General features: G+C 44.2%; 2 protein-coding genes across 3 annotated transcripts in view; one reads left to right on the top strand and one right to left on the bottom strand.

Annotated features, from left to right (window-relative positions):
• The window catches only part of COTL1 (coactosin like F-actin binding protein 1), a 49761-nt gene extending 45618 nt beyond the window's left edge, over positions 1 to 4143 (bottom strand). Inside the window, exons 1-2 of the mRNA XM_077453002.1 lie at positions 3853 to 4143; positions 1090 to 1172 (exon numbers count right to left, since the gene is read on the bottom strand). Of these exons, the coding sequence (XP_077309128.1) occupies positions 1090 to 1172; positions 3853 to 3929 (160 nt within the window). The 5' untranslated portion in view covers positions 3930 to 4143. The remainder of the gene's footprint in view (positions 1 to 1089; positions 1173 to 3852) is intronic.
• KLHL36 (kelch like family member 36) lies at positions 530 to 23349 on the top strand. Of its 2 annotated transcripts, none has more exons than XM_077452990.1 (5): positions 530 to 692; positions 6561 to 6638; positions 9864 to 10937; positions 14740 to 14897; positions 18801 to 23349. In XM_077452990.1, the coding sequence occupies exons 2-5, from the start codon at positions 6579 to 6581 to the stop codon at positions 19354 to 19356; spliced, it is 1848 nt and encodes a 615-aa protein (XP_077309116.1). In that variant the 5' UTR covers positions 530 to 692; positions 6561 to 6578; the 3' UTR covers positions 19357 to 23349. The 2 variants fall into 2 exon arrangements, with proteins under 2 accessions (XP_077309116.1, XP_077309106.1); XM_077452980.1 differs by lacking the exon at positions 530 to 692 and adding an exon at positions 4247 to 4565.
• The last annotated feature ends 1939 nt before the right edge of the window (positions 23350 to 25288 follow it).

Raw genomic sequence — 25288 nt, forward strand, 5'->3', positions numbered from 1 at the left:
CCCACCCAACACAAATTCTCTACCCCTCAAATATACCTTCCGGGTAGACATCCTCGCCCCCCTATTCCAAATCCCCCCCCCCATTTTCCCCTCCTAGCACAAATAACCTCCAATTATCTCTACTAGCACAAATCCCCTACCCCCCCCCCCCCAAAAAAAAAGAACTAATTCCCCTCTCAGCACAGTTCTCCACTACCATATCACTTCATCCCCTTCCCCCTCCCAACACAAATCCCCCCAAATCCCCTTTCCTACCACCCACCCCCACACCACCCCTCCTAGAACAATTCTTATCCCCAGCTGCCCCCGAATACCCCCACCCAACACAAATCCCTCCCCCACCTCCTCATGGTGCCCCCTCCCCCCACCTCACATGATGCTACAGTGCCCAGGGCAGCCGCCCCTCCTGCCCACCCCTTGTCCCAGCCCTGCCATGAGGTCACCAGTTTGCTCATTGTCTGAACAGTCCTGAGGATTTCAGCCCATGTGTTCCCTGGTTCCTGCTCCGCCCTCTCAGAAAGAACAGCGTCAAGAGGCAGTGCCTCCATTAAAGTGGAAAGCTGAGCAGGTTATAATGGGCTAGGACAGCGCACAATAGAAAAGGGTCATTGAAATGCTGCCGACCCATCCAAAAGCAGTGTGAAAGGTCTGCTGAATCTGGCTTCCTGGAAGCTTAACAAACAGATTAAAAGGTACATTAATTGGACTTTTGACCTCAGACACTTCCTGTAGAGTTTTATCAGATCATTTACTTATTTTATTGTCTACGGTTGTTCTATCAAATGATGTTTTATAGTGAATTGCTCCAACTTGGATTCTGGGGTTGCATATGACCTGGATCATGTACAGAGGATATAGTCATTGCAGTGATACATCTAGGTCAGCGGCTGCCCAGTTCTCCATTAGGGTAGAGCTAGGCAAGTCAATACATATCATGCTGCACATTCCAAAACCATAGCCCCAGGTCCTGCTCCAAACTTGCCCCTCCCTGCCCCCACCCAGTCAACCCCAACGCACAGCTACAGCCATTCCATGCATTACATATATCTCCCGTTATATACAATCACCGGCTATGGCAGCTTCACCTACCTGTGCAGGCAGTTACAAAGTCTTCATAGTCTGAGCCCTGATCTCCAGGAACTATCGTGGGGCCGTCATATTTAAATGTTACCCTAAAAAAAAGAAAAAAGTCATCAAATTGCAATTGATAACGACTATAACATGTCACTAAATGCTCTTTAATTTTTCAGAAAGGCTCATGTGAATAGTTCTGTGTTCTCTGTACAGCGCTATGGAATATGTCAGAGCTATATAAATGTATAATAATAATAATAATAGTGTGTGACCTCAGGGAGATATTAGAGTGTAAGCTCCTCTGGTGCAGAGACTTATGTGACTCTGAGAGACTGATGTGTTCTCTGTGCAGCACTGTAGCATATGTCAGGGCTATATAAATGTATATTAATAATAGTGTATGACTGTTGGAGGATATTAGAGTGTAAGCTCCTCTGGTGCAGAGACTGATGTAGCTGGCTTAGTATTTTCTGTCCAGCGCTGTGGTATATGTCAGAGCTATATAAATGTATAATAATAATGTGTGACTATGGGGGGACATTAGAGTGTAAGCTCCTCTGGTGCAGTCTGATGTGCCTGGCTCAGTGTTCTCTGTACAGCACTGCAGTATATGTCAAGGCTATATAAATATACAATATTATAGTGTGGTAGGAAATTATAAAGTGCAGATGCAGAGACTGATGTGAAGGGCTTGGGGTTCTCTGTACAGACCTATGGAATATGTCAGAGCTATAGATCCTATTAATAATACTAATGTGTGTCTGTGGGGGGACATTAGAGTGTAAGCTCCTCTGGTGCAGAGACTGATGTGACTGGTTCAGTGTTCTCTGTACAGCACTACGGTATATGTCAGAGCAATATATTTGTATAATAATAATAATAGTGTGCCTGTGGTGGGACATTAGAGTGTAAGCTCCTCTGGAATAGAGACTAATATGAATAGTTCTGTGTCTTCTGTACAGCACTATGGAATATGCCAGAGCTATATGAATGTATAATTAGAAAACTTTCACACTGAGGTGCTTTTCAGGCATTTAATGCTAAAAATAGTGCTTGTAAAGCACCTGAAAAAAATCGCCTCTCATGCCTCCCCAGTGTGAAAGCACTTGGGTGGGGCGGCGCTTCCGGGACAGAAAAAAAGTCCTGCAAGCAGCATCTTTGGGGCGGTGTGGGAGCGCTGTATACACCGCCCCTTCACCGCCCCTGCCCATTGAAATGAATGGGCAGCACATCCAAAGCGCATGAAAAGCACTTTGGAAGCGCTGCAACATGGGCACTTTTAACCCTTTCTTCGCCCGCTAAAAGCACCCCCCGCTAGCGGCCAAAAAGAGCTGCTAAAACAACGGTGAAGCGCCGCTAAAACTAGCGGCGCTTTACCGCCAACAGACCCACCACCCCAGTGTGAAAGTGGTTTAATAATAGTGTGTGACTAGTAGGAAACTAGAATGTAAGCTCCTCTGGTGCAGAAACTGATGTGACTGGCTCAGTGTTCTCTGTACAGCACTGAGGTATATGTCAGAGCTATAAAAATCTGTACAGTACTGCGGAATATGTCAGAGATATATAAATGTATAATAATAATAGTAGTGGGGACATTAGAGTGTGAGCTCCTCTGGTGCAGAGACTGATGTGTCTCCATACAGCACTATGGTATATGTCAGAGATATATAGATGTATAATAATAGTAGTAGTGGTGGTGGTGGGGGCATTAGAGTGTGAGCTCCTCTGGTGCAGAGACTGATGTAAGTAGGAAATTGAAGAGCAAGCTCCTCTGGTGCAGAGACTGATGTAAGTAGTTAAATGATAATATGTCCAGCACTGCAGCATATTCAGAGATATATAAATTTATAATAATAGTAATAGTGGGGACATTAGAGTGTGAGCTCCTCTGGTGCAGAGACTGATATAAGTAGGAAATTGGAGAGTAAGCTCCTATGGTGCAGAGACTGATGTGCCTCTGTACAGCGCTATGGTATATGTCAGAGATATATAAATGTATAATAATAGTACAAGTGGTGGTGGGGGCATTAGAGTGTTAGCTCCTCTGGTGCAGAGACTGATGTAAGTAGTTAAATGATAATATGTCGAGCACTGCAGCATATGTCAGAGATATATACATTTATAATAATAGTAGTAGTGGGGGCATTAGAGTGTGAGCTCCTCTGGTGCAGAGACTGGTGTAAGTAGGAAATTGGAGAGTAAGCTCCTCTGGTGCAGAGACTGATGTGTCTCTATATAGCACTATGGTATATGTCAGAGCTATATAAATGTATAATAATTGTAGTCGTGGTGGTGGGGGCATTAAAGTGTTAGCTCCTCTGGTGCAGAGACTGATGTAAGTAGTTAAATGATAATATGTCCAGCACTGCAGCATATCTCAGAGATATATAAATGTATAATAATAATAGCGGTGGGGGCATTTGAGTGTAAGCTCCTCTGGTGCAGAGACTGATGTAGTAGTATCATACTATGTCCAGCAGTGTGGCATGTCAGAGTTCTATAAACTAAAAAATAGGAGAGTTTATCTTTCTCATTCTATATTATCATAAACTCCTGAACTGAGACTGACCGAGCATGCTGGGACTTATAGCTCCACATTCTCTACAAGTTCATTACTATACTTTAGGCCATGTATACTGTATCATGCTAACATATTGCAAGCTCTTGGGCCAAGCCACTGACTAGACTGCAGTGCAGCAGCAAACTCCTAAATTTAAGAACTGTAGAAAGTCTAAACTCAAGCAATGGGTGCCCCCCCCAGTCCCCAGGACCACTCACCAGCTGATGCCATTGGTGTCGTCCCTGACTAGATTGTAAGCTTCTCGGCAGGATTCCTTGTCAATCTTGGTTGCCATGATGTGATGACCGGTTAAGCTGCAGGAAAAAAAGGCTGAACAGGAGGCAGAAAACAGCAGCTTTGCAGAAAAGTCCTGGCTTTAAATCCTTTAACCAGCTCAGGGCAGGTAGGTGCCAGGGGTGCTTAAGGAGGACTGAGCTGCTGCCTCACTCCTTCTCACTTCTGCTATGAATGAAGCTTGCAGCCCTACAGGGATTTAACCCCTCCACTGCCAGTCTGGGAGTGCAGATGGGGCAGGTCATTATTTTTTTTTTTCCTCTTTTGCTTCTTCTGCAAAAACTGGGAGGAGCCTGCATGGCTAATGACAGCCTGTGAGAGGGCAGCAGCTGGCTTGGAGCTCCCTCTTGCAGTGGTTCCATCTGCTTCCTGTGCAATGGAGAGCTGCAAAGCATTACTGGGAATCTGTGACATGAGCACAAAGGAGTGAATGAGGGGAGCAAGACCCCCCATTCCCCCCTCCCAGCCCTCATCACAAGCACCCCCAGCTTATTAAACATGAGGATCAGAGCTTGCAGCTGCATCCTGACAATGCATTGCAAGAGAGAGCTGGAGCAGCAATCAGCCATCATCATCATCATCTTCTAGACTGGAGAGCCTGGCAAGGCCAGATCAGCCCCCTTCCCCCTTGTTGCAGGTAGGGAGATGCCATCCTGCTGGGTGGTCTCTGTGTCTGGGCATTGGATACATTGTGATCATTAGAATGTTACTGTGTTGCTAGTGCTTCTCAGTGCAGCAAGTGTCAATACAGTGTGACAGCCTGCCATGCCAACAGGAAGAGATCTGGCTGGAGAGGAATCAGACAGGGTTTAGGGTGTTATTTGGGGTCAATCCTCCTTCTCAGGGTCGCTTATGGATAAGGCTATTAGCTGCAATGGCTGCAGGAAAAGCTGAACTGTACATAAATAGAATGTATAGATTGTGTCAATGGCGACATCTCATGGCCTGTTGAGGGGTTGCATCTAATGCTATTGCGCAACCTTTTTTTTTTTTTTTTTTGGGCACAATATAATTATAGCACATAGCTCCCGACTGTCCCTGATTTGGAGCAATGTCCCTCTGTTCCTCTTTCCTCCTCATTTTCCTCTGATCTCTGACCTATATAGTTGTATATAAAATGCACTTTTTATCTATCAAAAAGTGTTTTCCAGCACTAAAGTTTTCATCTTATTTCTTAATTGCTGCATTTATAAATTCCAAAAGCCAATATAAAGAAATAGTAGTGGTAAAAAAAAAAAGCACTTGTGGGTTTAACCACTTCAGCCCCGGAAGGATTTGCCCCCTTCCTGACCAGAGCACTTTTTGCGATTCGGCGCTGCGTTGTTTTAACTAACAATTGCGCGGTCGTGCGACGTTGTACCTAAACCAAATTGACGTTCTGTTTTCCCCACAAATAGAGATTTCCTTTGGTGGTATTTGATCACCTCTGTGGTTTTTAATTTTTGCGCGATATACAAAAAATGAGCGACACTTTTGAAAAAGAAAAAAAGCAATATTTTTAACTTTTTGCCATAATAAATATCCCCCAAAAATACATTAAAAAACGATTTTTTTTCTTCAGTTTAGGCCGATATGTATTCTTCTACATATTTTTGGTAAAATCTCTTTAAAAATAACAAACATGTTATACTCTCCTGCTTTGTTATTTTTCTACCGACCGACTGACCAGGGGATTGGCATACATTTTGCCGCCCCCCCCCTTCCCCGCAAAAAAAAAATTCCAACGGCCGCTGCTGGCGAGAGGCCATGTGGGGGACACAGCAAACATGTGGAAGAAGATGCTTTGGTCAGATGAGACCAAAATTTAACTTTTTAGCCAAACGCTATGTGTGGTGGAAGATTAACACTGCACATCACTCTGAATACACCATCCCCACCGTGAAACATAGTGGTGGCAGCATCATGTGGTGGGAATGCTTTTCTTCAGCAGGGACAGGGAAGCTAGTTAGAGTTGATGGGAAGATGGATGGAGCCGAATACAGGACAATCTTAAAAGAAAACCCATTAGAGTCTGCAAAAGACTTGAGACTGGGGCGGAGGTTCACCTTCCAGCAGGATAACAACCCCAAACATACAGCCAGAGCTACAACAGAATGGTTTAGATCAAAGCATATTCATGTGTTAGAATGGTCCAGTCAAATTCCAGACCTAAATCCAATTGAGAATCTGTGGAAAGACTTGAAAATTGCTGTTCAGGCGCTCTCCATCCAATCTGACAGAGCTTGAGATATTTTGCAAAGAAGAAGAATGGGCAAAAATGTTCCTCTCTAGATGTGCAAAGCTGGTAGAGACATCCCCAAAAAGACTTACAGCTGTAATTGCAGTGAAAGGTAGTTCTACAAAGTATTGACTCCGGTGGGCGCCATACAAATGCCCCCTACACTTTTCACATATTTATTTGTAAAATAATTTGAAAACCATTTATCATTTTCCTTCCACTTCACAATTATGTGCCACTTTGTGTTGGTCTACTACATAAAATCCCAATAAAATACATTTACGTTTTTGGTTGTTATATGACAAAATGTGAAACATTTCAAGGGGTATGAATACTTTTTCAAGGCATTGTAGAAGAAAAGAGCTTCTGTAACAATTTTTTATATGGTTTTATTTTTGTCTCTTTTTGGTAAAGGGTGTCATAGAACTGACCATGGAAGGATCCAGGCAAAGCCGGTTATCGCGGCCTCACAAGATCAGCGAATCATCAAAGGTGCGGTATGAGCCGTATGTGTGATATTGGAGTCCTTAAAGTGAACTTGTCTTATCCATAAAGAAAGTGGTGAAAATCTGATTGGTGTGTGGCAAAGCTGGACTGACCAGAGTCAGGGTTCATATTTATTTATGTGTGTATATCAGAGGGTTTTCAGAATAGAGTGGGCCTGCATGCAAGATTAGAAGTTGGGCCCAATGTAGTAGACCTGCAACAAGGGGGTGCCATGCCACTGCAACCACCTACCTATGTACATCTTTGGACACCACTCCATACCAATACACACCCTTCAGTAATAAAGCTCAGCGTGGATGGGCAAAATGCTCAGTGTGGCCAAACTATGCTAACAATGGGTATATATTTCTTGCAGTGGCTGCAGCATGTGTATTCCCCCCAGTCACTCCCTCTACTGCAAAAGCAGGGAGAGGTTGAGGGTGGTAAGAATGTAGCTTGACCGCAGGGTTTTAGCACTCCCCTCATGTGAATGAACCCTTAAATTTTTCAGGTCATTATTGTATCTACTGTCACCAGTGCTGGGTTTTAGGTTTTGGGTATTATTGCGTTCATCGACACCAGTGCTGGTGGTTAATACTGCGTCCACCGACAGCAGTGCTGGGGATTATTACTGCATCCACCGACACCAGTGCTGGGGGTTATTACTGCGTCCACAGAAAACCAGTGCTGGGGGTTATTACTGCATCCACGGAAAACCAGTGCTGGGGGTTATTACTGTGTCCACAACACCAGTGCTGGGGGTTATTACTGCGTCCGCCAACACCAGTGCTGGGGGGTTATTACTGCGTCCACTGACACCACTACTGGGGGATATTATTGCATCCACTGACACCATTGCTGGGGGTTATTATTGCATCCACTGACACCAGTGATGGGAGTTAATGTTGTGTCATTTGAAGGCAGAAAAAAAAACAAGAGAAGGGTTTTACTACTAAAAAAATGCCTGCCATAGCTAAACACGTGTAATCATGTTTTAATACTAGGTGCATAAAACGTTTAAGAGAGTTAATTTCAATGGCCAGAATAAGTTAATATTCTAGGCAATGAAATGAATGAATGCCCTGATGGGGATGCCTGATGTGAAGGAGGACTCTGATGATGGGTATGCCTGATGTGAAGGAGGACTCTCATGATGGGGATACCTGATGTTAAGGGGGACTCTGATGAAGGGGGACTCTGATGATGGGGATGCCTGATGTGAACGGGGACTCTGATGATGGGGATGCCTGATGTAAAGGGGGGCGCCTGATGTATATGGGGACTCTGATGGGGACACCTGATGTATAGGGGGGCACCTGCTGTAAAGGGGGACTCTGATGAGGACACCTGGTGAATGGTGGGACTCTAATGAGGACACCTGATGTAAAGGGGAATGCTGATGAGGACACATTATAGTGGTTTTATTTTATTTTATTATGTGGATGTGATTGGCCTACTGTGATGGGCACAATGACGCTGCAATTGGTGGGCACAGTGAGGCTGCATATGACGAACACAGTGAGGCTGCATTTGATGGGCACAGTTTTATCTAGCAGTAATGATACATAATCACCTGATAAATTGCTATTTGCAGTCCTAACAGTTAAATTTTTCAGTTGTTTGCGCCCCCCAAAAAAATTTTGAGCACCAGCCGCCTCTGCCTACATGCCCTTTTTATCAACTAAGATGCGAGTTGCCATTTGTCTTGTTTTTAATCAATTTGAGTTCTAATCATACTGCACTGAGGGCCGGTTCACACTGCGAGCCGCGGCGAGGCGTCTCCGACTTCCTCGCCGCGACTTGCAGGGGGGGTCAGGGGCGACTTGCAGAGGACTTCTGCATAGAAGTCAATGCAAGTCGCCCCCGAAGTCGCCCCGAAGTAGTACAGGAACCTTTTTTCTGAGTCGGAGCGACTCGAGTCGCTCCTCTCAGAACGGTTCCATTGTACTCAATGGGGACGACTTGCGGGAGCGAGGCGAGGCGAGCCGTGTCGCCTCGCCTCGCGCCGCAGTGTGAACCGGCCCTTAGTCTGGGGCCTCTCTGTGTTTCCCCATGTAATGAAAATGGAAGGGTTTATTTTGATAATAGTGTGTTGTTGAGGAAGAAAAACCATTTTCCATTTTGTTCTGTACACATAGAGGCTTCATACAGATCAGCCCCAGGAACAATATCACCTTCAATGTGCCAGTGCAGGGTAGAAGATGAAAGGGGAAAAGTGGTTGCCAGTACAGACAATTCCAGTCCATCAAGTCCAACCTGTGTGTGTGCTTTTATGTCAATATTACATTGTATATCCTTGTATGTTGTGGTTGTTTAGGTGCCTATCTAATAGTTTTTTGAAATTATACATGCTCCCTGCTGAAACCACAGCTCGTGGAAAAGAATTCCACATTCTTACCGAGGGTTCTTTACGGTACTGTAAAGAATCCTCTACAAACCCTATAGCATGATGATATGGCTATAGAGATGTCCTTAAAGAGGGATTCCTCCAAAAAAAAAAATATTAAAAGCCAGCAGCTATAAATACTACAGCTGCTGACTTTTAATAAATGGACACTCACCTGTCCCGGGTTCCAGCGATGCCGGCAGCTGAGGCCGATCGATCGCTCGGCTCTCGGCTGCTGTAGTCACCATTCTAGGTGAGGGAATCAGGAAGTGAAGTGAATCGGCTTCACTTCCCGGTTCCCTACTGCGCATGCGCGAGCCGCGCCGCGCAATAGGAAATCTCTGCGCTGTCACTGGGACCCGTGTGTGTCCCAGCAGACAGCGCGGCAGGGCAGGAAATGCCGTAGACTCCCACGGGAGTCTATGCCCGGAAGTGGGTGAAAATACCTGACAGGTATCTCCACCCCCCCCCCCTGAAAGGTGTCAATTGTGACACCGGAGGGGGGGAGGGATCCGATCAGCGGAGGTTCCACTTTAGGGTGGAATCCCGCTTTAATCTTCTTATAGCCCTGATGAAGGGGCATTTTTGGACCCCCGAAATGCGTTGGCGATTTCTTGGATTGTCCCCCTGACTTTTATTGAGATAAAGTCATATCCTGACCTTTTAACAGCAGCCTGGCACTTCAGTTTCCATTTTTGTTATATTATAATACTTATTTATTTAATTGTTTTTTATAGGTAATTATATAGCACTGTCAGTTTACACAGCGCTTCACATATACAGTATATTATACATTCACTGCCCTCAAGGAGCTTACAATCTAATGGTGACTTTTCTTCCTCCAGTTGTATCAGTGGCCTGACAACTCCAGAAAAATCCTTCACAGCCTGGACGAGCAAAGGCAAAAGGGACTGTTCTGTGATGTCATCCTGGTGGCCGACGACCAAAGAGTCCCAGCCCACAGAAATGTTCTGTCCGCATGTAGCGACTACTTCAACTCCATGTTCACCATTGGCATGAAGGAAGCCCACCAGACCGAGGTGGAGCTGGTCGGGGCCTCCTATATTGGCCTCAAAGCTGTCGTCGACTTCCTGTACAGCAGCGACTTGACCTTAGATGGCGGCAACATTGACTACATTCTGGAGACGGCCCATCTCCTTCAAGTCTGGAAAGTGGTGGATTTCTGCTGCGAATATCTGGAGAGCGAGGTCAGCGAGGAGAATTACCTCTATCTACAGGAGATGGCCTCCATTTACAGTCTTGATCGGCTTGGGTCTTACATCGACTCTTTCATCTTGAACAATTACAGCAGTATGGCTTTCACCAATGACTACTTGCAGAACGTCAGTGTCCAGAAGCTGTGCCAGTACCTTGCGAGCAACCGGGTTCAGCACGTCAGCGAACATGAACTCCTACAGTCCGCTCTTCAGTGGCTGACCCACAACCCCGATCGAGAGGGCCAAGCCTATCAGATCCTGCAGAACATCCGATTCTCACTTATCTCCAAGAGCGACCTTGTGCAACGGGTGAAACCTGCCATGTCATCGCTCCTGCCAAAAAACGCCAGCTGCGAGGGCCTGGTGGATGAAGCCATCCATTACCATTCCAATGTGGCTGCCCAGCCGCTCCTCCAGAACATCCGCAGCTCTCTTCGTAGTGGAACAGAAAGGCTGCTCTTCATAGGCGGGGAAGTCTCTGAACACTGCCTTGAGCTCAGCGATGATGTTTACAGCCTTGACCTTCAGAAGGAACAGTGGCTCTCAGAGACTCGACTGCCGGCAAGAAGGAGCCACCACTGTGTCACGGCCCTGGGTGACTTCATCTATGTCGCTGGTGGGAGCTTCTCAATCGATGATGGCGGTGACGCAGCCTCCAACATTCTCTACAGATTTGATCCTCGCTGTGGTCAGTGGATCCAGGTGAGATGATTTTGTTGCTGGTGACCAAAGATAGGGGGTTTTCTGGAAAAATAGGCCAGGTTTTTGGGCAACAAGATTCTAGGAAGACAGCAGACTGGTCCCTAACACATTTTTTTTTCTCAGAGAAAAACTATTATAAATTATAATTTCAACACAAGCACAGTATACTTAGGAGTCTCTAAAAAAAAATGATTGCACAACAGTCACAAGCATTCACCCAGACCTAACTAATTTTGACTGTATTTAGCTTTAATATGTTGATTTTCTATGGCTGTCAGCTCCATTTGATAGCCATAACGTGATACTTTGATGATAAAGAGAAGTACAGGATTTTTTTTTTCTCCCCATTCATACTTACCTACCATACTTTTTCCCCATTCATGATGCCCGGCGCCTCTGCACTGAAAACCGAGCGATCAAACACCGCAGATCACTCGGTTTTCAGAGCTCCATGAGCAGAGAGCTGGAGCCTGACAGTCAGCCCTTGTACACACAGTTGGACATTCTGACAACCAAATCCGTTGGATTTTGTCCGACGGATTTTGTCCGAAACTGTTGCATACACACGGTCGGACAAAATTGTCAGAAAATCCGATTGTACATAACGTGATGACATTATTTAGTTACGACGGGACTACGTTCAGGCTAGTAGCCAATAGCTTTGGTCTAGGAATTTGAGCATGCGTGGTACTTTGTCCGTCGGAGTAGGCTACACATGATCGGAGTATGTCCGATCGGAGCATTTCGTGGGAAAATTTTACCGGCAAGTTGGAAAAGTTGGTCTGTCGGATACTCCGACGGAAACAGTCCGATGGAGACCACACACAGTCGGATTATCCGACAAAATGGTCTGATACATTCCGTCTGAATCTCCGACCGTGTGTACAAGGGCTCACAGCTCTCAGCTCTTCTTCCTCCTCGCTCATTGGAGCGCTGAGCTGTGCAGGGGGTGAAGTGGCTGCCTCAGGCTCTCAGCGGCTCGCGGGTGTCAGTCCAGGCACCGGGTGGATCCAGACTCCATAGACGGGATGACGCTCTCTGCTGAAAATGGGTTACAGGAGTGAAAAACGGATTGCACTCCAGTGATCCATAGGAGATGTATAGCCAAACAAGCTCAGGCTGGACTTTTCTTTTAAGTAATTCAGTAAATTATGTATATTATTGCCACTAGATGGAGCTGATGATCATAGGAAATTAACATATTAAAGAGGTAAAAAAAAAAAAAGCTTCTGGTCCTTTAAAGCATGATACACTTCTACAGCAGGGATATGCAATTAGCGGACCTCCAGCTAATGCAGAACTACAAGTCCCATGAGGCATAGCATGACACCCAGAGTCAGAGGCATGATGGGACTTGTAGTTTTGCAACAGCTGGAGGTCCCCTATTTGTAATTCCCTGTTCTACAGTGTCATTTGTCCCATTCTATGTTGTAAATTACCTTACTAATCCTGCCTGTTCCTTTGTCCCTCTATGTGTACTGACCACAGTGATCATGGCTGCTGATCCATTATACTGTGGTCAGTTTAAAAGAGGAGTGTGTTTTTTTTTTTTTACATACTTACCTAGCTGGATGCAGCATCAGTCTGATTCTGCATCTGTCCCCGGCGCCTCTAAAGCCCCATACACACTATCAGTTTTTCTGCTGAGTTTTTCCTTCAGATTTACCAAAACCATGTAGTGCAAGAGCCTGCCTGATTGCATACAAATTGAAACTCCTAAGGTTTGACCTCATATTATATGGTTTTGGTAAATTTGAAGGGAAAACTCAGCAGAAAAACAGATAGTGTGTATGGGGCTTTAGATTGAGAATCGAGTGATCAAACAGCGCTGATCACTCAGTTCTCACAGCTCCCCCCCATCTCCTCAGGCTCACTGGAGTGCTGGGCTGTGGAGGGGCGGTTTTGCTGAGAGCCTGGGCCATGTGCCCGCCCAGGCATGTGGGCGGATCCCGACTCCATTGTCATGATCGTGCCCGAGCCTGGATTGGCACTGTAACTTCAGCAGACAGCGGACTTCAGCCCGCTGTCTGCTGAAAACGGATCACAGGTGTGCAGAATGAACTGGACTCCTGTGATCCACAGGAGAAGTACAGCCAACCGATCCTCAGGACAGAAGGCCATGAGAAAGCTTTCCAACGGGGACACACATAATTCCAGATATTTGGATATTTCTGCTGTACATCAGCATCAGTATCAGCAATAGGAAAACAGACTACAATAAAAACTCCTTCACTTTCCACCTACAAACAAAAGAAAAGGAAAACATTTTGGTTGGAGTTGGGCTTTAACTGCTTTAGATTACTTCTGTAGTCTACTGATGGTCATAAAATCTTTTTAATTCAAGTGCAAATCAGGCTCGCAGTGGGACTGGCTGCTCTGTAAGCTGATGGCAGGTAGGGGAGAGGTGCTTAGATTTACACGAAGAGCTCAGAGTGGTGAGGAGAAAGGCCAATTGATGTCCAAAAATTTTGGGGGGGGGGGGGGGGGGTCGGTGACACAGAGTCTATTAGGTCTTCAGTATAAGAGAAGCTGTGGGGGGGGGGGGGAGGAGGGGGGGTGTTGTCACAAGACTGCGTGCATTACTCTATAAATCTATAGGGCTGAAACAACTAATCGATTAATCGACAACTAATCGAAAATAATGAAAATAATCGATTACTATTTTCATAATCGATTAATCGGCCAGTAACATAATGGGGTTAGAAAAAAAAACTAAAATTAGCCCATTATAGTACAAATATTTAATCACTGTAAATATTACTTTCACTGTTCTACAGTAAAAAAATTAACCCCTTCCAGTGGTGATTATCTGCTTTTTTGTACTATAAAAGGCAAATTTTTGTCTTTTTAACCCCATTATGTTACTAAACGTCTTAGGCCTGGTTCACATCTATAAGTTTATTGATGCTTTTTGCAGAAACGCACTACAGCTTTTTTCAGCCGCTGCATATTTGGAAAGGGTCGGGGACTTTTAACGCAAATCGGTGCTTTTTTGGTTCAATATACTTCAATGGAGAAGCTGCAGAAAAGCATGTAATGCGTTTTTGCAGCAATTTGTGTTTTTTAATCTGCCCCAAACAAATAAATGCAAAAAACGCAAATTGCAGTAAAATCACGTGCGCAAAAATCAAAAACGCACAGCAAAAAGCACTGCAGAAACAAAGATCAAAAGCAAAAAACTGCATAGGTGTGTACCGAGCCTTATGCTGGCCACACGGATCAATTTTCAGGTGAGAATATTCAGATGAAAAATCTTTGTACATTCGCTGAATGAAAGAATGTTGGTTGAAATTTTCACTTGATTTCTGAACCTTATTTTTTTAAGGTTATTAACCAATTAATCAAAACAATAATTGGCCAACTAATCGATTATGAAAATAATCGTTAGTTGCAGTCCTATAAATCTATTAGCTTTAAAACATTCTCTTGGTATTAGCGTCAGTCGAGTTTAGGCGTTTAGTTTGGAGTTTTCTTTTCAGCATAGTGTCTATCTAGTATATAAGTCACAGCCCGGGTCATGGCACTGAAAGTGAATCATCCTGAGCAAATAAATCTGGGGAGGTCTGAGTCTCCAATGTCAGCCATGAGTCAGCTGAAATCCATGGAATGTGTACACACAACAAATAAATGCGGAGAATTAAAAAAAAAAAAAAAAAAGGAAAAATGTTCCTTGCAGACCCCCCACGATGGTAAAGACCTCCGACCCATTTGACTAATGTAAAAAAAAAATCAAGAATTTGCAGATGAGTCGATTGCTTACGCTGATCTAAAGTAACACATTTTATTGATCTCATACATTTAGGTGGCTGCCATGAACCAACCTCGAGTTGACTTCTACCTGGCCTCGATGAGTGATAAGCTGGTCGCGGTGGGTGGGAGGAATGAAAACGGGGCCATGTCTTCGGTAGAAATCTACTGCCCTCGACTGGATGCCTGGACCTACGTGTCGGAGCTCCCCAGGTAAACCACAGTTGATGCTTGCAAAGGGCTTAGTCAATGATTATAAAATGGTAGTGGGGTTTGGGCGCACTGAATCAGTTTGTATAGGTGTAGTCCTGGTGGACTATCTCTGTGCAGATGCTTTTCTGCCTGCTTTCTAATATACAAGGACCATATCTGGCCTGTAACGCTTGCCCAACTGCTAAGGTCAGAAGCTTTTGCTGGTAAGTTTGACACCTTTAGCAGCCCCCCCGTTCCCCTAGGGCAGAGCTCTCCAAACCTTCTAAACAAAAGGCCAGATTGTTGTCCTTCATATATTTATGGGGACCGGACTGTGGTGCCTCAAAAGTATTAAATGCCCAGCATCAGTGGGAGTAAACAATGATTTTCAAACAGCCAAGAGGCCAAACGCTGCTCTAGAAAAGGTGTGAAAGCCTGAGAGAATCAAGTAAAATAAGCAGCCAGCGCTTAAAGTTTAGAATACAAAACTCAAAATAGTGGAAATAAAAAGCGGGTGCAGCGCTAAACACACAATATCCCAATATGAAATAAAGGAAATTAAAGAGGAAGTAAACCCTGATGAGTTTACTTCCTCTTTCATTCCCTGCAAATGTAAAGCATAATGGACTACTATGCATCGCATAGTAGTCCATTATATGTCACTTACCTGACACAGGAGCCAGCGAAGTCACCGCTGTCCCCTGTAGTCCGGCGCATCCATCTTCTCGGTGGGTCTCGCTGCTCCGCTGCTGTCATTCGGTGAAGCCGCGATGATGTCACTCCTGCGCATGCGCATGGGAGCCGCCACTCGTGGCATATCGCCGTTGACCGTGGCACGCTCAGTGCGCCTGCGCGCCGCTGTCTACGGCGCACATTTGCCTGTCTTTCGGCAAATATCTCCTAAACCGTGTAAAATAAAAGAACAGTCCTATTAATATAATAATATTGAATCTTGAGTGAATTGACAACATAGATTCATGAAATAGAGTCCCTCCTCCAAGCAGCTGAGCACCCAAAGTGAGCAAATAATCTCCTTACCAACTTAAAAGACCAACAAGCTGGTCTCACCAAGCCCAGGGAATTCGAGCTCCCAAAAAACCTATACTGGTGTGTGAGCAATCCTGGATCGGTAACACTCAGAAAACATAAACAAGAGAGGCTCCCATAGTGTAGTATTTGAGTAAAATTTTATACGCTCAAAAAGATTGCACTTACAGAATATAGCTTGTTATCCGTAGTGTATCACAGAAAATCTCAGTAGTGGCGTCTCATAAGACTTCTTCTGCTCGCTGTCCCCTGTAAACCATTTCCTCCGAAGAGGAAAACGTGATGATGTCAGTAACACAAGCTCCTCCCTGCACGTTTCGTCATGATAGGACATCATCTGAGGATTGGCTACTGTGGGAGTAAACAATGCTTCTGACTTTCTGCTCAGTGGTAAAAGACATTGCACCTCTGGTCAGTAGGAGTGGGAATAGTGCCCTGTCATTGGTATTGGAGGTATAGTGCCCCACTGTTGGTGTCTTTTTGAAGAATAGTTCCCCATTGTTGGTGTCACTGAGAGGGATAGTGCCCAATTGTGTATCAGTGGGAGTAATGGGGGCCAGATAAAGACAAGCAAAGGGTCTCAGTTTAGAGACCACTGCCTTAGGGTAACAGGAACAGTTACAGCGTAATCCAAAAACAGCCTGAAGTCAGAGCAGGCAGCAGAAAAGCAGAATCCAGGAACAGTTTGAAGTCAGAGGCAGGCAGCAGTCTGAAAGATTAGTCTGTATTCCAGGCAGGGTTCAGTGACAGGACAATTCAATGACCAGGCAAGGAGGGCAGGAACAGCAAGGCAAGGTAGGGAAATAGGAAGCAAGATGCTATCACAAGCCTAGAGCCCTGGACTTGTTATACCTAATCAGACCCAAGGGGGTGGAACCTTTTCCTGTTACAATGCTATTATGGTGCAATCTAATAAGCACCAGTGTTGCCAAACGTCAGCATTTTTACTGCCAGCCAGTAAAAAACAGGCACTTTTCTCCTGCCAGTAAATGCCAGTGACAGGAGAAAGTTGGAAGGGAAAAAATATGTTTGTGACTCTCGGCTTGGAACTGCGCAGTTCCAAAGCTGGCCGAGACCATGTGAGTGCCTGCTACAGTGTGTTCAGGTGGCGCCGGCGGTCTGGCGGAGGCGGTGCCTGAACGTGTCATGATTTTTATGGTGCAAGGGAGCTGAGCGAAGTGGCCGGAGCCTTGTGTGCGGGTCTGCGGCACAGGAGCAAGGCAAGCCGGGAGTGGGACCCTTTGATACAGGTGCCAGGCTTAGAACCCAACTCCAGCTAAATAATTTTTATTTAAAGTATTTGTGAACACATTCAGTTTAAAATAGAAATGAAAGGCAAAACATTTTGTGTATAGATATAAAAAAAACATTATAAATACAATTTTTGTTTCCTTTTTTAAGTAGGTGATCATGTCATCTCTAGTATAAGTATGGTTTGCAAGAACCAGTCCTGCTGCTAGTGGACTTTACTGGCACCCACACGAGTCCAATTCATAAAAAATATATTTAATATTTGTTATACAGATATATATAAATCATGCAAATGCGTAAATGGTTCATTAAAGTGGTTGTAAACTCTTACAACCAACTTTGACCTACAGGTAAGCCTAGATTAAGGCTTACCTGTAGGTCCAAGAAATATCTCCTAAACCTACACGGTTTAGGAGATATTTGCCGAAAGACAGGCACTGCTGTCTACGGCGCATGCACCGTAGACAGCGGCGCGCAGGTGCACTGAGCACGCCGCGGTCAACGGCGATATGCCGGCGAGTGGTGGCTCCCGTGCGCATGCGCAGGAGTGACGTCATCGCGGCTTCACCGAATGACAGCGGCGGAGCAGCGAGACCCACTGAGGAGATGGATGCGCCGGACTACAGGGGACAGCGAAGACATCGCTGGCTCCTGTGTCAGGTAAGTGACACATAATGGACTACTATGCGATGCATAGTAGTCCATTATGCTTTACCTTTGCAGGGAATGAAAGAGGAAGTAAACTCATCAGGGTTTACTTCCTCTTTAAAAACAATAAAACTGCAGTATGATACATGGATTCCAACTGGGACCACTATACATATACCTCCTACTACTATATATGTGCTCCAATTACAAAATATGGAGGTATGTGTATTTCATCCGCTGGTCAACGGGTTTCGCTAATTGTGTAGCTTCCTCAGAACGAAATTACAACGTATCATATGCTGCTAAATATAAAAAGATCCATACATACATACAGAAATATCCTTTTTATATTTTATCAAAAAACAATACATACAATGTGTCTTAAACACTCACAAACAGTATGGCGGAAAACCACATGCGTCAGTAAAGGTCTGGAGGGTGGACACAGGGGCTGAGGTTTCTCAAAAGATCAAAAGAACAGCCATACTGTTTGTGAGTGTTTAAGACATTCCAGGAATTTCATACAAAGAAAGCAGTATAGAGAGAACAGGAAACTTTTTAAGACAACTACATGGTACAACAGGCACATATCAGGAATAGGAAATGTTGGGTAACATATTCTTTGAGTTTTGAAGAGACTTGGAAGTGTTAACAGTTGTCTGAGAGAGTTTCTTACTCTTCCTCATATTACAGATCTAGAAGTTCAAAAGAAACATCCTTCCCACTGGTGTCCTAATAAGACTTTTTGGGTTCTTCTGCTGATGGCTTCTGTCTACCTCCAACTGCTGGCCATGGTCGGGAAGGGGGCGGGGAGGGTCATATAATCTGCTGTCAACTGGCAGGAACTGTGGGCAAGCAGATGTATGATGACGGGCAATAAACAGGGAGTGGCAGTAGGGTCTGCCAGGGGCAATAAACAGGAAGCGGTCTAATATATGGAGTTTGTTACAATGTTGCCATATCTCTTTCATATTTCAGATTCACGTATGGCCATGCAGGCACCGTCCACAAAGACTTCATCTACATATCCGGAGGACACGACTACCAGATCGGCCCCTACAGGAAGAACCTGCTGTGTTACGATCCCCGGGCAGACGTCTGGGAAGAGCGGAGACCCATGATCACCGCCCGGGGCTGGCACAGCATGTGCACTCTGGACGAATGCATATATGCCATAGGGGGGAGCGATGACAACCAGAACTCCATGGAGCGCTTTGACATCCACAGCGTGGAGTGCTACAGTCCCCAGTGTGACCAGTGGGTGCGCATCGCTCCCCTTCTTCAGCCCAACAGCGAATCCGGAGTGGCAGTCCTGGATGGCAAGATTTACATCCTGGGTGGCTACAGCTGGGAGAACACCACATTCTCCAGAATGGTTCAAGTCTACGACAAGGACAGGAAAAAATGGATGAAAGGGTCCGACCTTCCCAAGACCGTGGCCGGCGTCTCTGCTTGCGTTTGCGTGATGAAAAACAGAGGCGACGACAGGAATAAAAAAAGCAAGATGAAAAGGCACTCTGATAGAGGATGGTGAGGGGAGGCTAGCGAGGACGATGAACCCATTACAAGGACTGACCCTTCCATGTGTGCGGCAGTCGTGTAGGCAGTCATTTTGTGAATTCATCCACTGGAGAAGTTGCCAGTTGCTTCCTCATTTTTTTATTTTTTTTTGCCGCCGGTGATGTCACTGATTCCTTAGTGCCGAGGCTCTTTTTAACCCTTACTAGGGCAATTATCTGCAGATTAGGAACTAATATAGGGCAATATAAGATGGGAGCTTTCACTGCTTTGTTTGGCACCAATCATTCTGAAAAATCTATGGCCCTGTCACATAAAAATAAATAAATATTGTGAAGATAAAGAAAGAAGGACCACGTGTGCTCAACCTTATGAACAGTGGAGCTCCCACGGTCTCCAAATGACCATAAAAAATGCTGAAGACCTGTGTGGCCTAAGCCCTTGTACACACGGTCGCAGATTCCGACGGAATGTGTCCTATCGGACCGTTTTGTCGGATATTCCGACTGTGTGTGGTCTCCATCGGACTGTTTCCGTTGGAATATCCGACGGACCAACTTTTCCAACTTGCCGGTAAAATTTTCCGACAAAATGCTCCTATCGGACATACTCCGAACATCTGTAGCCTACTCCGACGGACAAAGTGCCACACATGCTCAGATCAAATTCCTAGACCAAAGCTATTGGCTACTAGCCTGAACGTAGTCCCGTCGTAACGAAATAACGTCATCACGTTATGTACAATCGGATTTTCCGACAACTTAGTCCGACCGTGTGTATGCAACATCACTTCCGGACCTCTTCCAGAATTAATCCGTCTGAATTACTCCGACGGATTTGGTTGTCGGAATCTCCGATCGTGTGTACAAGGGCTTAGATTATGAAAAAAACAAGACAATAGGCACACAGGATTAAACACCTCAAAGGTACAATTAATAGATGAAAATGGCTAAGAGATAGTCCAAGGTTCAGGAGAACCGTAATATAAGGGTTACAAAATCCAATCAGTCCATACACCAGGGCTAGGTTTTCTCAGGAATAGAAGCTGACTCTGAAGTTGTGGAGATAAAAGAGAAGTGGCTTGAAGTGTAGATGGTTACACGGTGAAAGGGTAGTGCCCCATACACACGGTCGGAAATTCCGATGGAAAAAGTCCGATCAGATTATGTTGTCGGAAAATCCGATTGTGTGTGGGCTCTAGAAAATCCGATCGTATGTGGGCTCTATCGGACTTTTTCCGTCGGAATTTCCGACGGAAAAAGTTTGAGAGCTGGATCTAAAATTTTCCTAAAAACAAAATCCGATCTGACTTTTTCCGATCGTGTGTAGAGAATTCCGACGCACAAAGTGCCACGCATGCTCAGAAAAAATTTGGAGACGAAAGCTATTGGCTACTGCCCTCTTTGTAGTCCCGCCGTACGCTTTGTATGTGACCTCGTTCCGTACGATTGGATTTTCTGACAACTTTGTGCGACCGTGTGTATGCAACACAAGATTCGGCCATAATCCGTCAGAAAAAATCTGACGGATTTTGTGGTCGGAATGTCCGACCGTGTGTATGGGGCATTATGCCCCATACACACGGTTGGATTTTCCAAAGGAAAATGTGCGATCGGATCATGTTGTCAGAAAATCCGACTGTGTGTGGGCTCCATCTGACTTTTTCCGTCTGATTTTCCAACGCCCGATGTTTGAGAGCAGGATCTAAAATTTTCCGACAACAAAATCCGATTGCATAAATTCCGATTATGTGTAGACAATTCCGACAGACAAAGTGCCACGCATACTCAGAATAAACTAAGAAACTAAAGCTATTGGCTACTGTGGCCCATCTAGAGTCCCAACGTACGTCTTTGACATCACCTTGTTCAGAACGATGGGATTTTCCAACAAGTTTATGCGACCGTGTGTATGCAACACAAGTTTCGGCCCAAAATCTGTCAGAAAAAATCCAACAGATTTTGTGGTCGGAATGTCCGACCGTGTGTATGGGGCATAACTCCACTTTTACGAGGGAAAAAAAAAAAAACAGCAAATATAAAAAAATGATAATATAGTGTATACAATTGTGGCACAAGCCATATTGTAATTGAATGTTATTAAAAATTACCTTTCCTTTTCAATCTGCAGTTCTGTAATTTTCCTTAAAATGCAATATGGCTACCTGGAGGGGTTCTGTAGAATGTGTTCAGAACGCTCCCCCCCAGATATGTCATTTCCTGCTTGTGGGATTGGCTGACTGATTTTGCCATAAGTCTACACTAAAGTACAAATTACATACCAGACATCCCCTTCAATAAAAATGTCATTTTTGTTGGATACTCCCAATAGGAAATCACATCTAAAGAGATGCAGGCCCAGCAATTATCCTCATTAGAGCCCCGCAGTTGCAGCAGCTGATAATTATGAAACCACTCTCATTAGATTTACTTACCACATGGACACAGACAAACACACAGGGATTTCTTCAGAACAAAAAAAGGTAGGAAGCTGCAACAAGGTTTGTTATAATCCCTGCAATGTACATATATGACCCAGAGGGTATAGTTGAAGGTTCAGGAGAACAGTAATATAAGGGTTAACAAAATTCCATCAGTCCGTACACCAGGTCTAGCTTTTCTCAGGAGCAGAAGCCGACTCTGAAGATGTGGAGACAAAAGGAACAAGAGTAGCACCTCTGATTGTAGACTTACATGGTAAAATAAATTCACAGGTAGAACAGCTCATATGATATAAGAGACTAAAAGGCTTAGCGATTACGAAATCCTCATTGAAAGTCGCCACTACTAAGCTAGCCCTGGTGTATGGACTGATGGAATTTTTTTAACCCTTATATTACTGTTCTCCTGAACATTCAACTCTTATATATATATATATATATATATATATATATATATAGTACTATCTCTTAGGCATTTTCATGTATTGATTGTACCTTTTGAGGTGTTTAATCCTGTGCAGATTTTTCATAACCTTAAGTTATGTAACAGTCTACACTTAGAGGTGCTTCTCTTGTTCCTTTTGTCTCCACACCTAAATGAAACGGCAGAACCCAAACTGTTTCGGGAGTCTTGCACTCTCTTCATCGGGGTCCATTGCTGTTCCATCTAAAAAAAAAGCAGAAGGTACGTAAGTAAATTGGATTACCCTTCTACCCAGCCTTTCTCAACTTTTTTTACCATGGAGGAATTTTAAAAATAATTTTCAGGGGAACCCCTGCTAAATGTCATGGTCAGTAAATTGTACATACAAATTGTAAAAATAAAAAAAAAGACTATAAGGAATATGGAATATTTAGCCTATATGGCAGTCATAGCAGATCATATTTTTAACACTCTCCTTCCATATAAAATAAAATTATTTACAGTAATCAAGAAATGAAATTAATAATAAAATCGCTCAGTAAAGAAGTGCAAAAAAAAAAAGTGAAAAATACTGCACCTAGTGTCAGCTAACAATATAGTGTCTAAGCTGCAAACACATAAGTGAGATATTGGTCACACAAAATATGTAAGTGTAAAAAGTGCTGCGCTACAAATAATTTTTCAAAACTCAAATATGAAAAGTGAAAAAAAGGTATAGTCCCAAGTGCAAATGAATAGTCCTTAATAAAGAGGCATAATGTGATATTCTTCTTGCCATAAATCGCAGGTGAAACACATCAAACTGCATTCGCCATAGAGGCCGACCACCAGCATATGTACAAGATGTGCGCTTACCCTATAGCCAGGAATCCCTAATTAAAGGCAAGCTTTGGGGGAATTCCCTTTTAAATCCACATTCTGGTGTGCAGCCTTGAAGCCGGGGTAGGTATAGGTGCCCCGGAAGAAGTCCTGTTGTGACGAAACACGAAGTGGGGAGCGGCATGGTCACGTCATCGCATCTCACCGGAAAGGGACGGCAGGCGCCATTGTTTTCCTGCTGGATTTTCTTTGGAGATATGCGCAATCTCGGTGTATCTATATGAGTGTATTTCTTATTATTGAATAAATTAGCGGTTTTGAAAGGCTTTTACGGTATTCTTCTTTTTTTACTTGCATATACATTTATGGGAGTTCTGGATGTCCAGTGGAGGTTATCTTAAGGCTGTACCTACCCCTGCTTCAAGACTGCACACCGGAATGTTGATTTAAAGGGGGATTCCCCAAAGCTTGCCAGACCTGCCTTTAATTAGGGGGTCCTGGCTATACGGTAAGCACACATCTTGTCTTTATGTCGGTGGTCAGCCTCTATGGTGAAAGGAGTCTGATGTGTTTCACCTGCAATTTGTGGCAAGAAGAATATCTCATTATGCCTCTTTATTAAGGACTATTCATTTACATTTATAAGGACTATACACTTTTTTCACTTTTCATATTTTGATGATTTAAAATAATTTGTAGCGCAGAATTTGAAATGCAAACAGCAAAAAATGTAGTGTCCTTTTACATTGGTAGTCAAGCAGGAGATCTATGCTCATGGAACCCCTAACAAATTCTGGTGAAACCCTGGTTGAGAAAGGCGGCTATTTAAGAAAAGGCAGCGAATATTAATATAAATGTAAGGAATGAAAGCTCGTGGTTTTCCTTTCTTCATCTTCACACCATCTACTTGTCATGTTCTTGCAGTCCCTACAAGTAGTTAGTCTTCTGGATTTATTGTCCTCATTTCCTACCTGGAATTTAGAGTCTTGTGCCAGTTTTGCTTTTCCTACAAGATTCTACCAACAAAGGTTATGGCCGGCTGTTTAATAGGACCATGGAGTTTACCCCCGGCCTAAGAAAACGTAGCATCTAATGTGGCACAAAATCCACTGGCATGCTTATCTTTCTCTGCGATGGTGGCATTGATTGCACTGAACACCGTAATTTGCAACTGTTTTATTTTAAAAGTTGCCAGTCCAATTGGAAATCACACATCTGGCATTGCCTATAATTTACTGGATTTTGGAAGGTTTGCCTTAATTTTTAATTCTTAATTTTTTTTTTTTTCTCATGTTATTTAGGATTTCTTTACTTTCTGTTTTCTTTGTTTACATTTTTATTGTATTATTTTCAGTCCTTAGTATGGTTAGATGGGCAGATAGCTTGACTAGGGCGGAAGGTGTGGGAAGTTATTGGCTTATCTGGAAGGGAATATCTACGTTACTTGCCCAAAGCTGACATTGATGAACATGTAAGGATAGGGTTTAAATAGAGGGCTGGGTCCACAGCTGGTGATGCAAAACCAGGATATTGGGTTAAGTCCAATAGTTCAACAATGGTCATGTGGAGCAATGGATCCATGTGCTACTAGAGCCAGACCTGTGGAATAGGTTCTGACTGGTATCCATTTGTCAGCCAGCTATTAGAGAAGAAGATGACTCTAAGGGAATATCTACGTTACTTGCCCAAAGCTGACATTGATGAACATGTAAGGATAGGGTGTATATAGAGGGCTGGGTCCACAGCTGGTGATGCAAAACCAGGATATTGGGTTAAAAGTCCAATAGTTCAACAATGGTCATGTGGAGCAATGGATCCATGTGCTACTAGAGCCAGACCTATGGAATAGGTTCTGACTGGTATCCATTTGTCAGCCAGCTATTCGAGAAGAAGATGACTCTGTATGCAGTGGAAGGAAAGGAAAAGAGAGTGGTGCCAATCTGAGTGTAGCATAGGGTTAAACCAGCATGTTTTATTAAATACAGTTCACCTCACATTTGAGTAGATTTAATAGGCATGTGTGTATATTTTATCAACGAGAATCCCTTGCGTCCAACTGGATGGGGATGATCTGCAGTCCTGGCTGCTCCAGTGGTTTCCGAGGCTCGAAAGCTGGGGGGGATCAGCTCAGCCCGTGAACGACAGGTGGGCATGGCAAAGCTCGCGTTCAGAGCATGTTTGCTCCTTCATCGGGCATCTGCAATGGATGTTACTGCTTAGCTTGATTATATTAGAAGATTATTGCTACTTTGATACACTACATGG

Source organism: Lithobates pipiens, unplaced genomic scaffold (genome assembly GCF_037356315.1).
Source record: "Lithobates pipiens isolate NorthernLeopardFrog02 unplaced genomic scaffold, aLitPip1_a1.2 Scaffold_10, whole genome shotgun sequence".
In the NCBI taxonomy this organism is placed as follows: domain Eukaryota; kingdom Metazoa; phylum Chordata; class Amphibia; order Anura; family Ranidae; genus Lithobates; species Lithobates pipiens.

Coding starts and splice junctions, on each gene's coding strand:
- KLHL36 (XM_077452990.1), top strand. CDS start 6,579: ATGGAAGGATCCAGGCAAAGCCGGTTATCGCGGCCTCACAAGATCAGC. Junction 6,639..9,863: donor AGATCAGCGAATCATCAAAG/GTGCGGTATGAG, acceptor TTCTTCCTCCAG/TTGTATCAGTGGCCTGACAA. Junction 10,938..14,739: donor GCTGTGGTCAGTGGATCCAG/GTGAGATGATTT, acceptor TCATACATTTAG/GTGGCTGCCATGAACCAACC.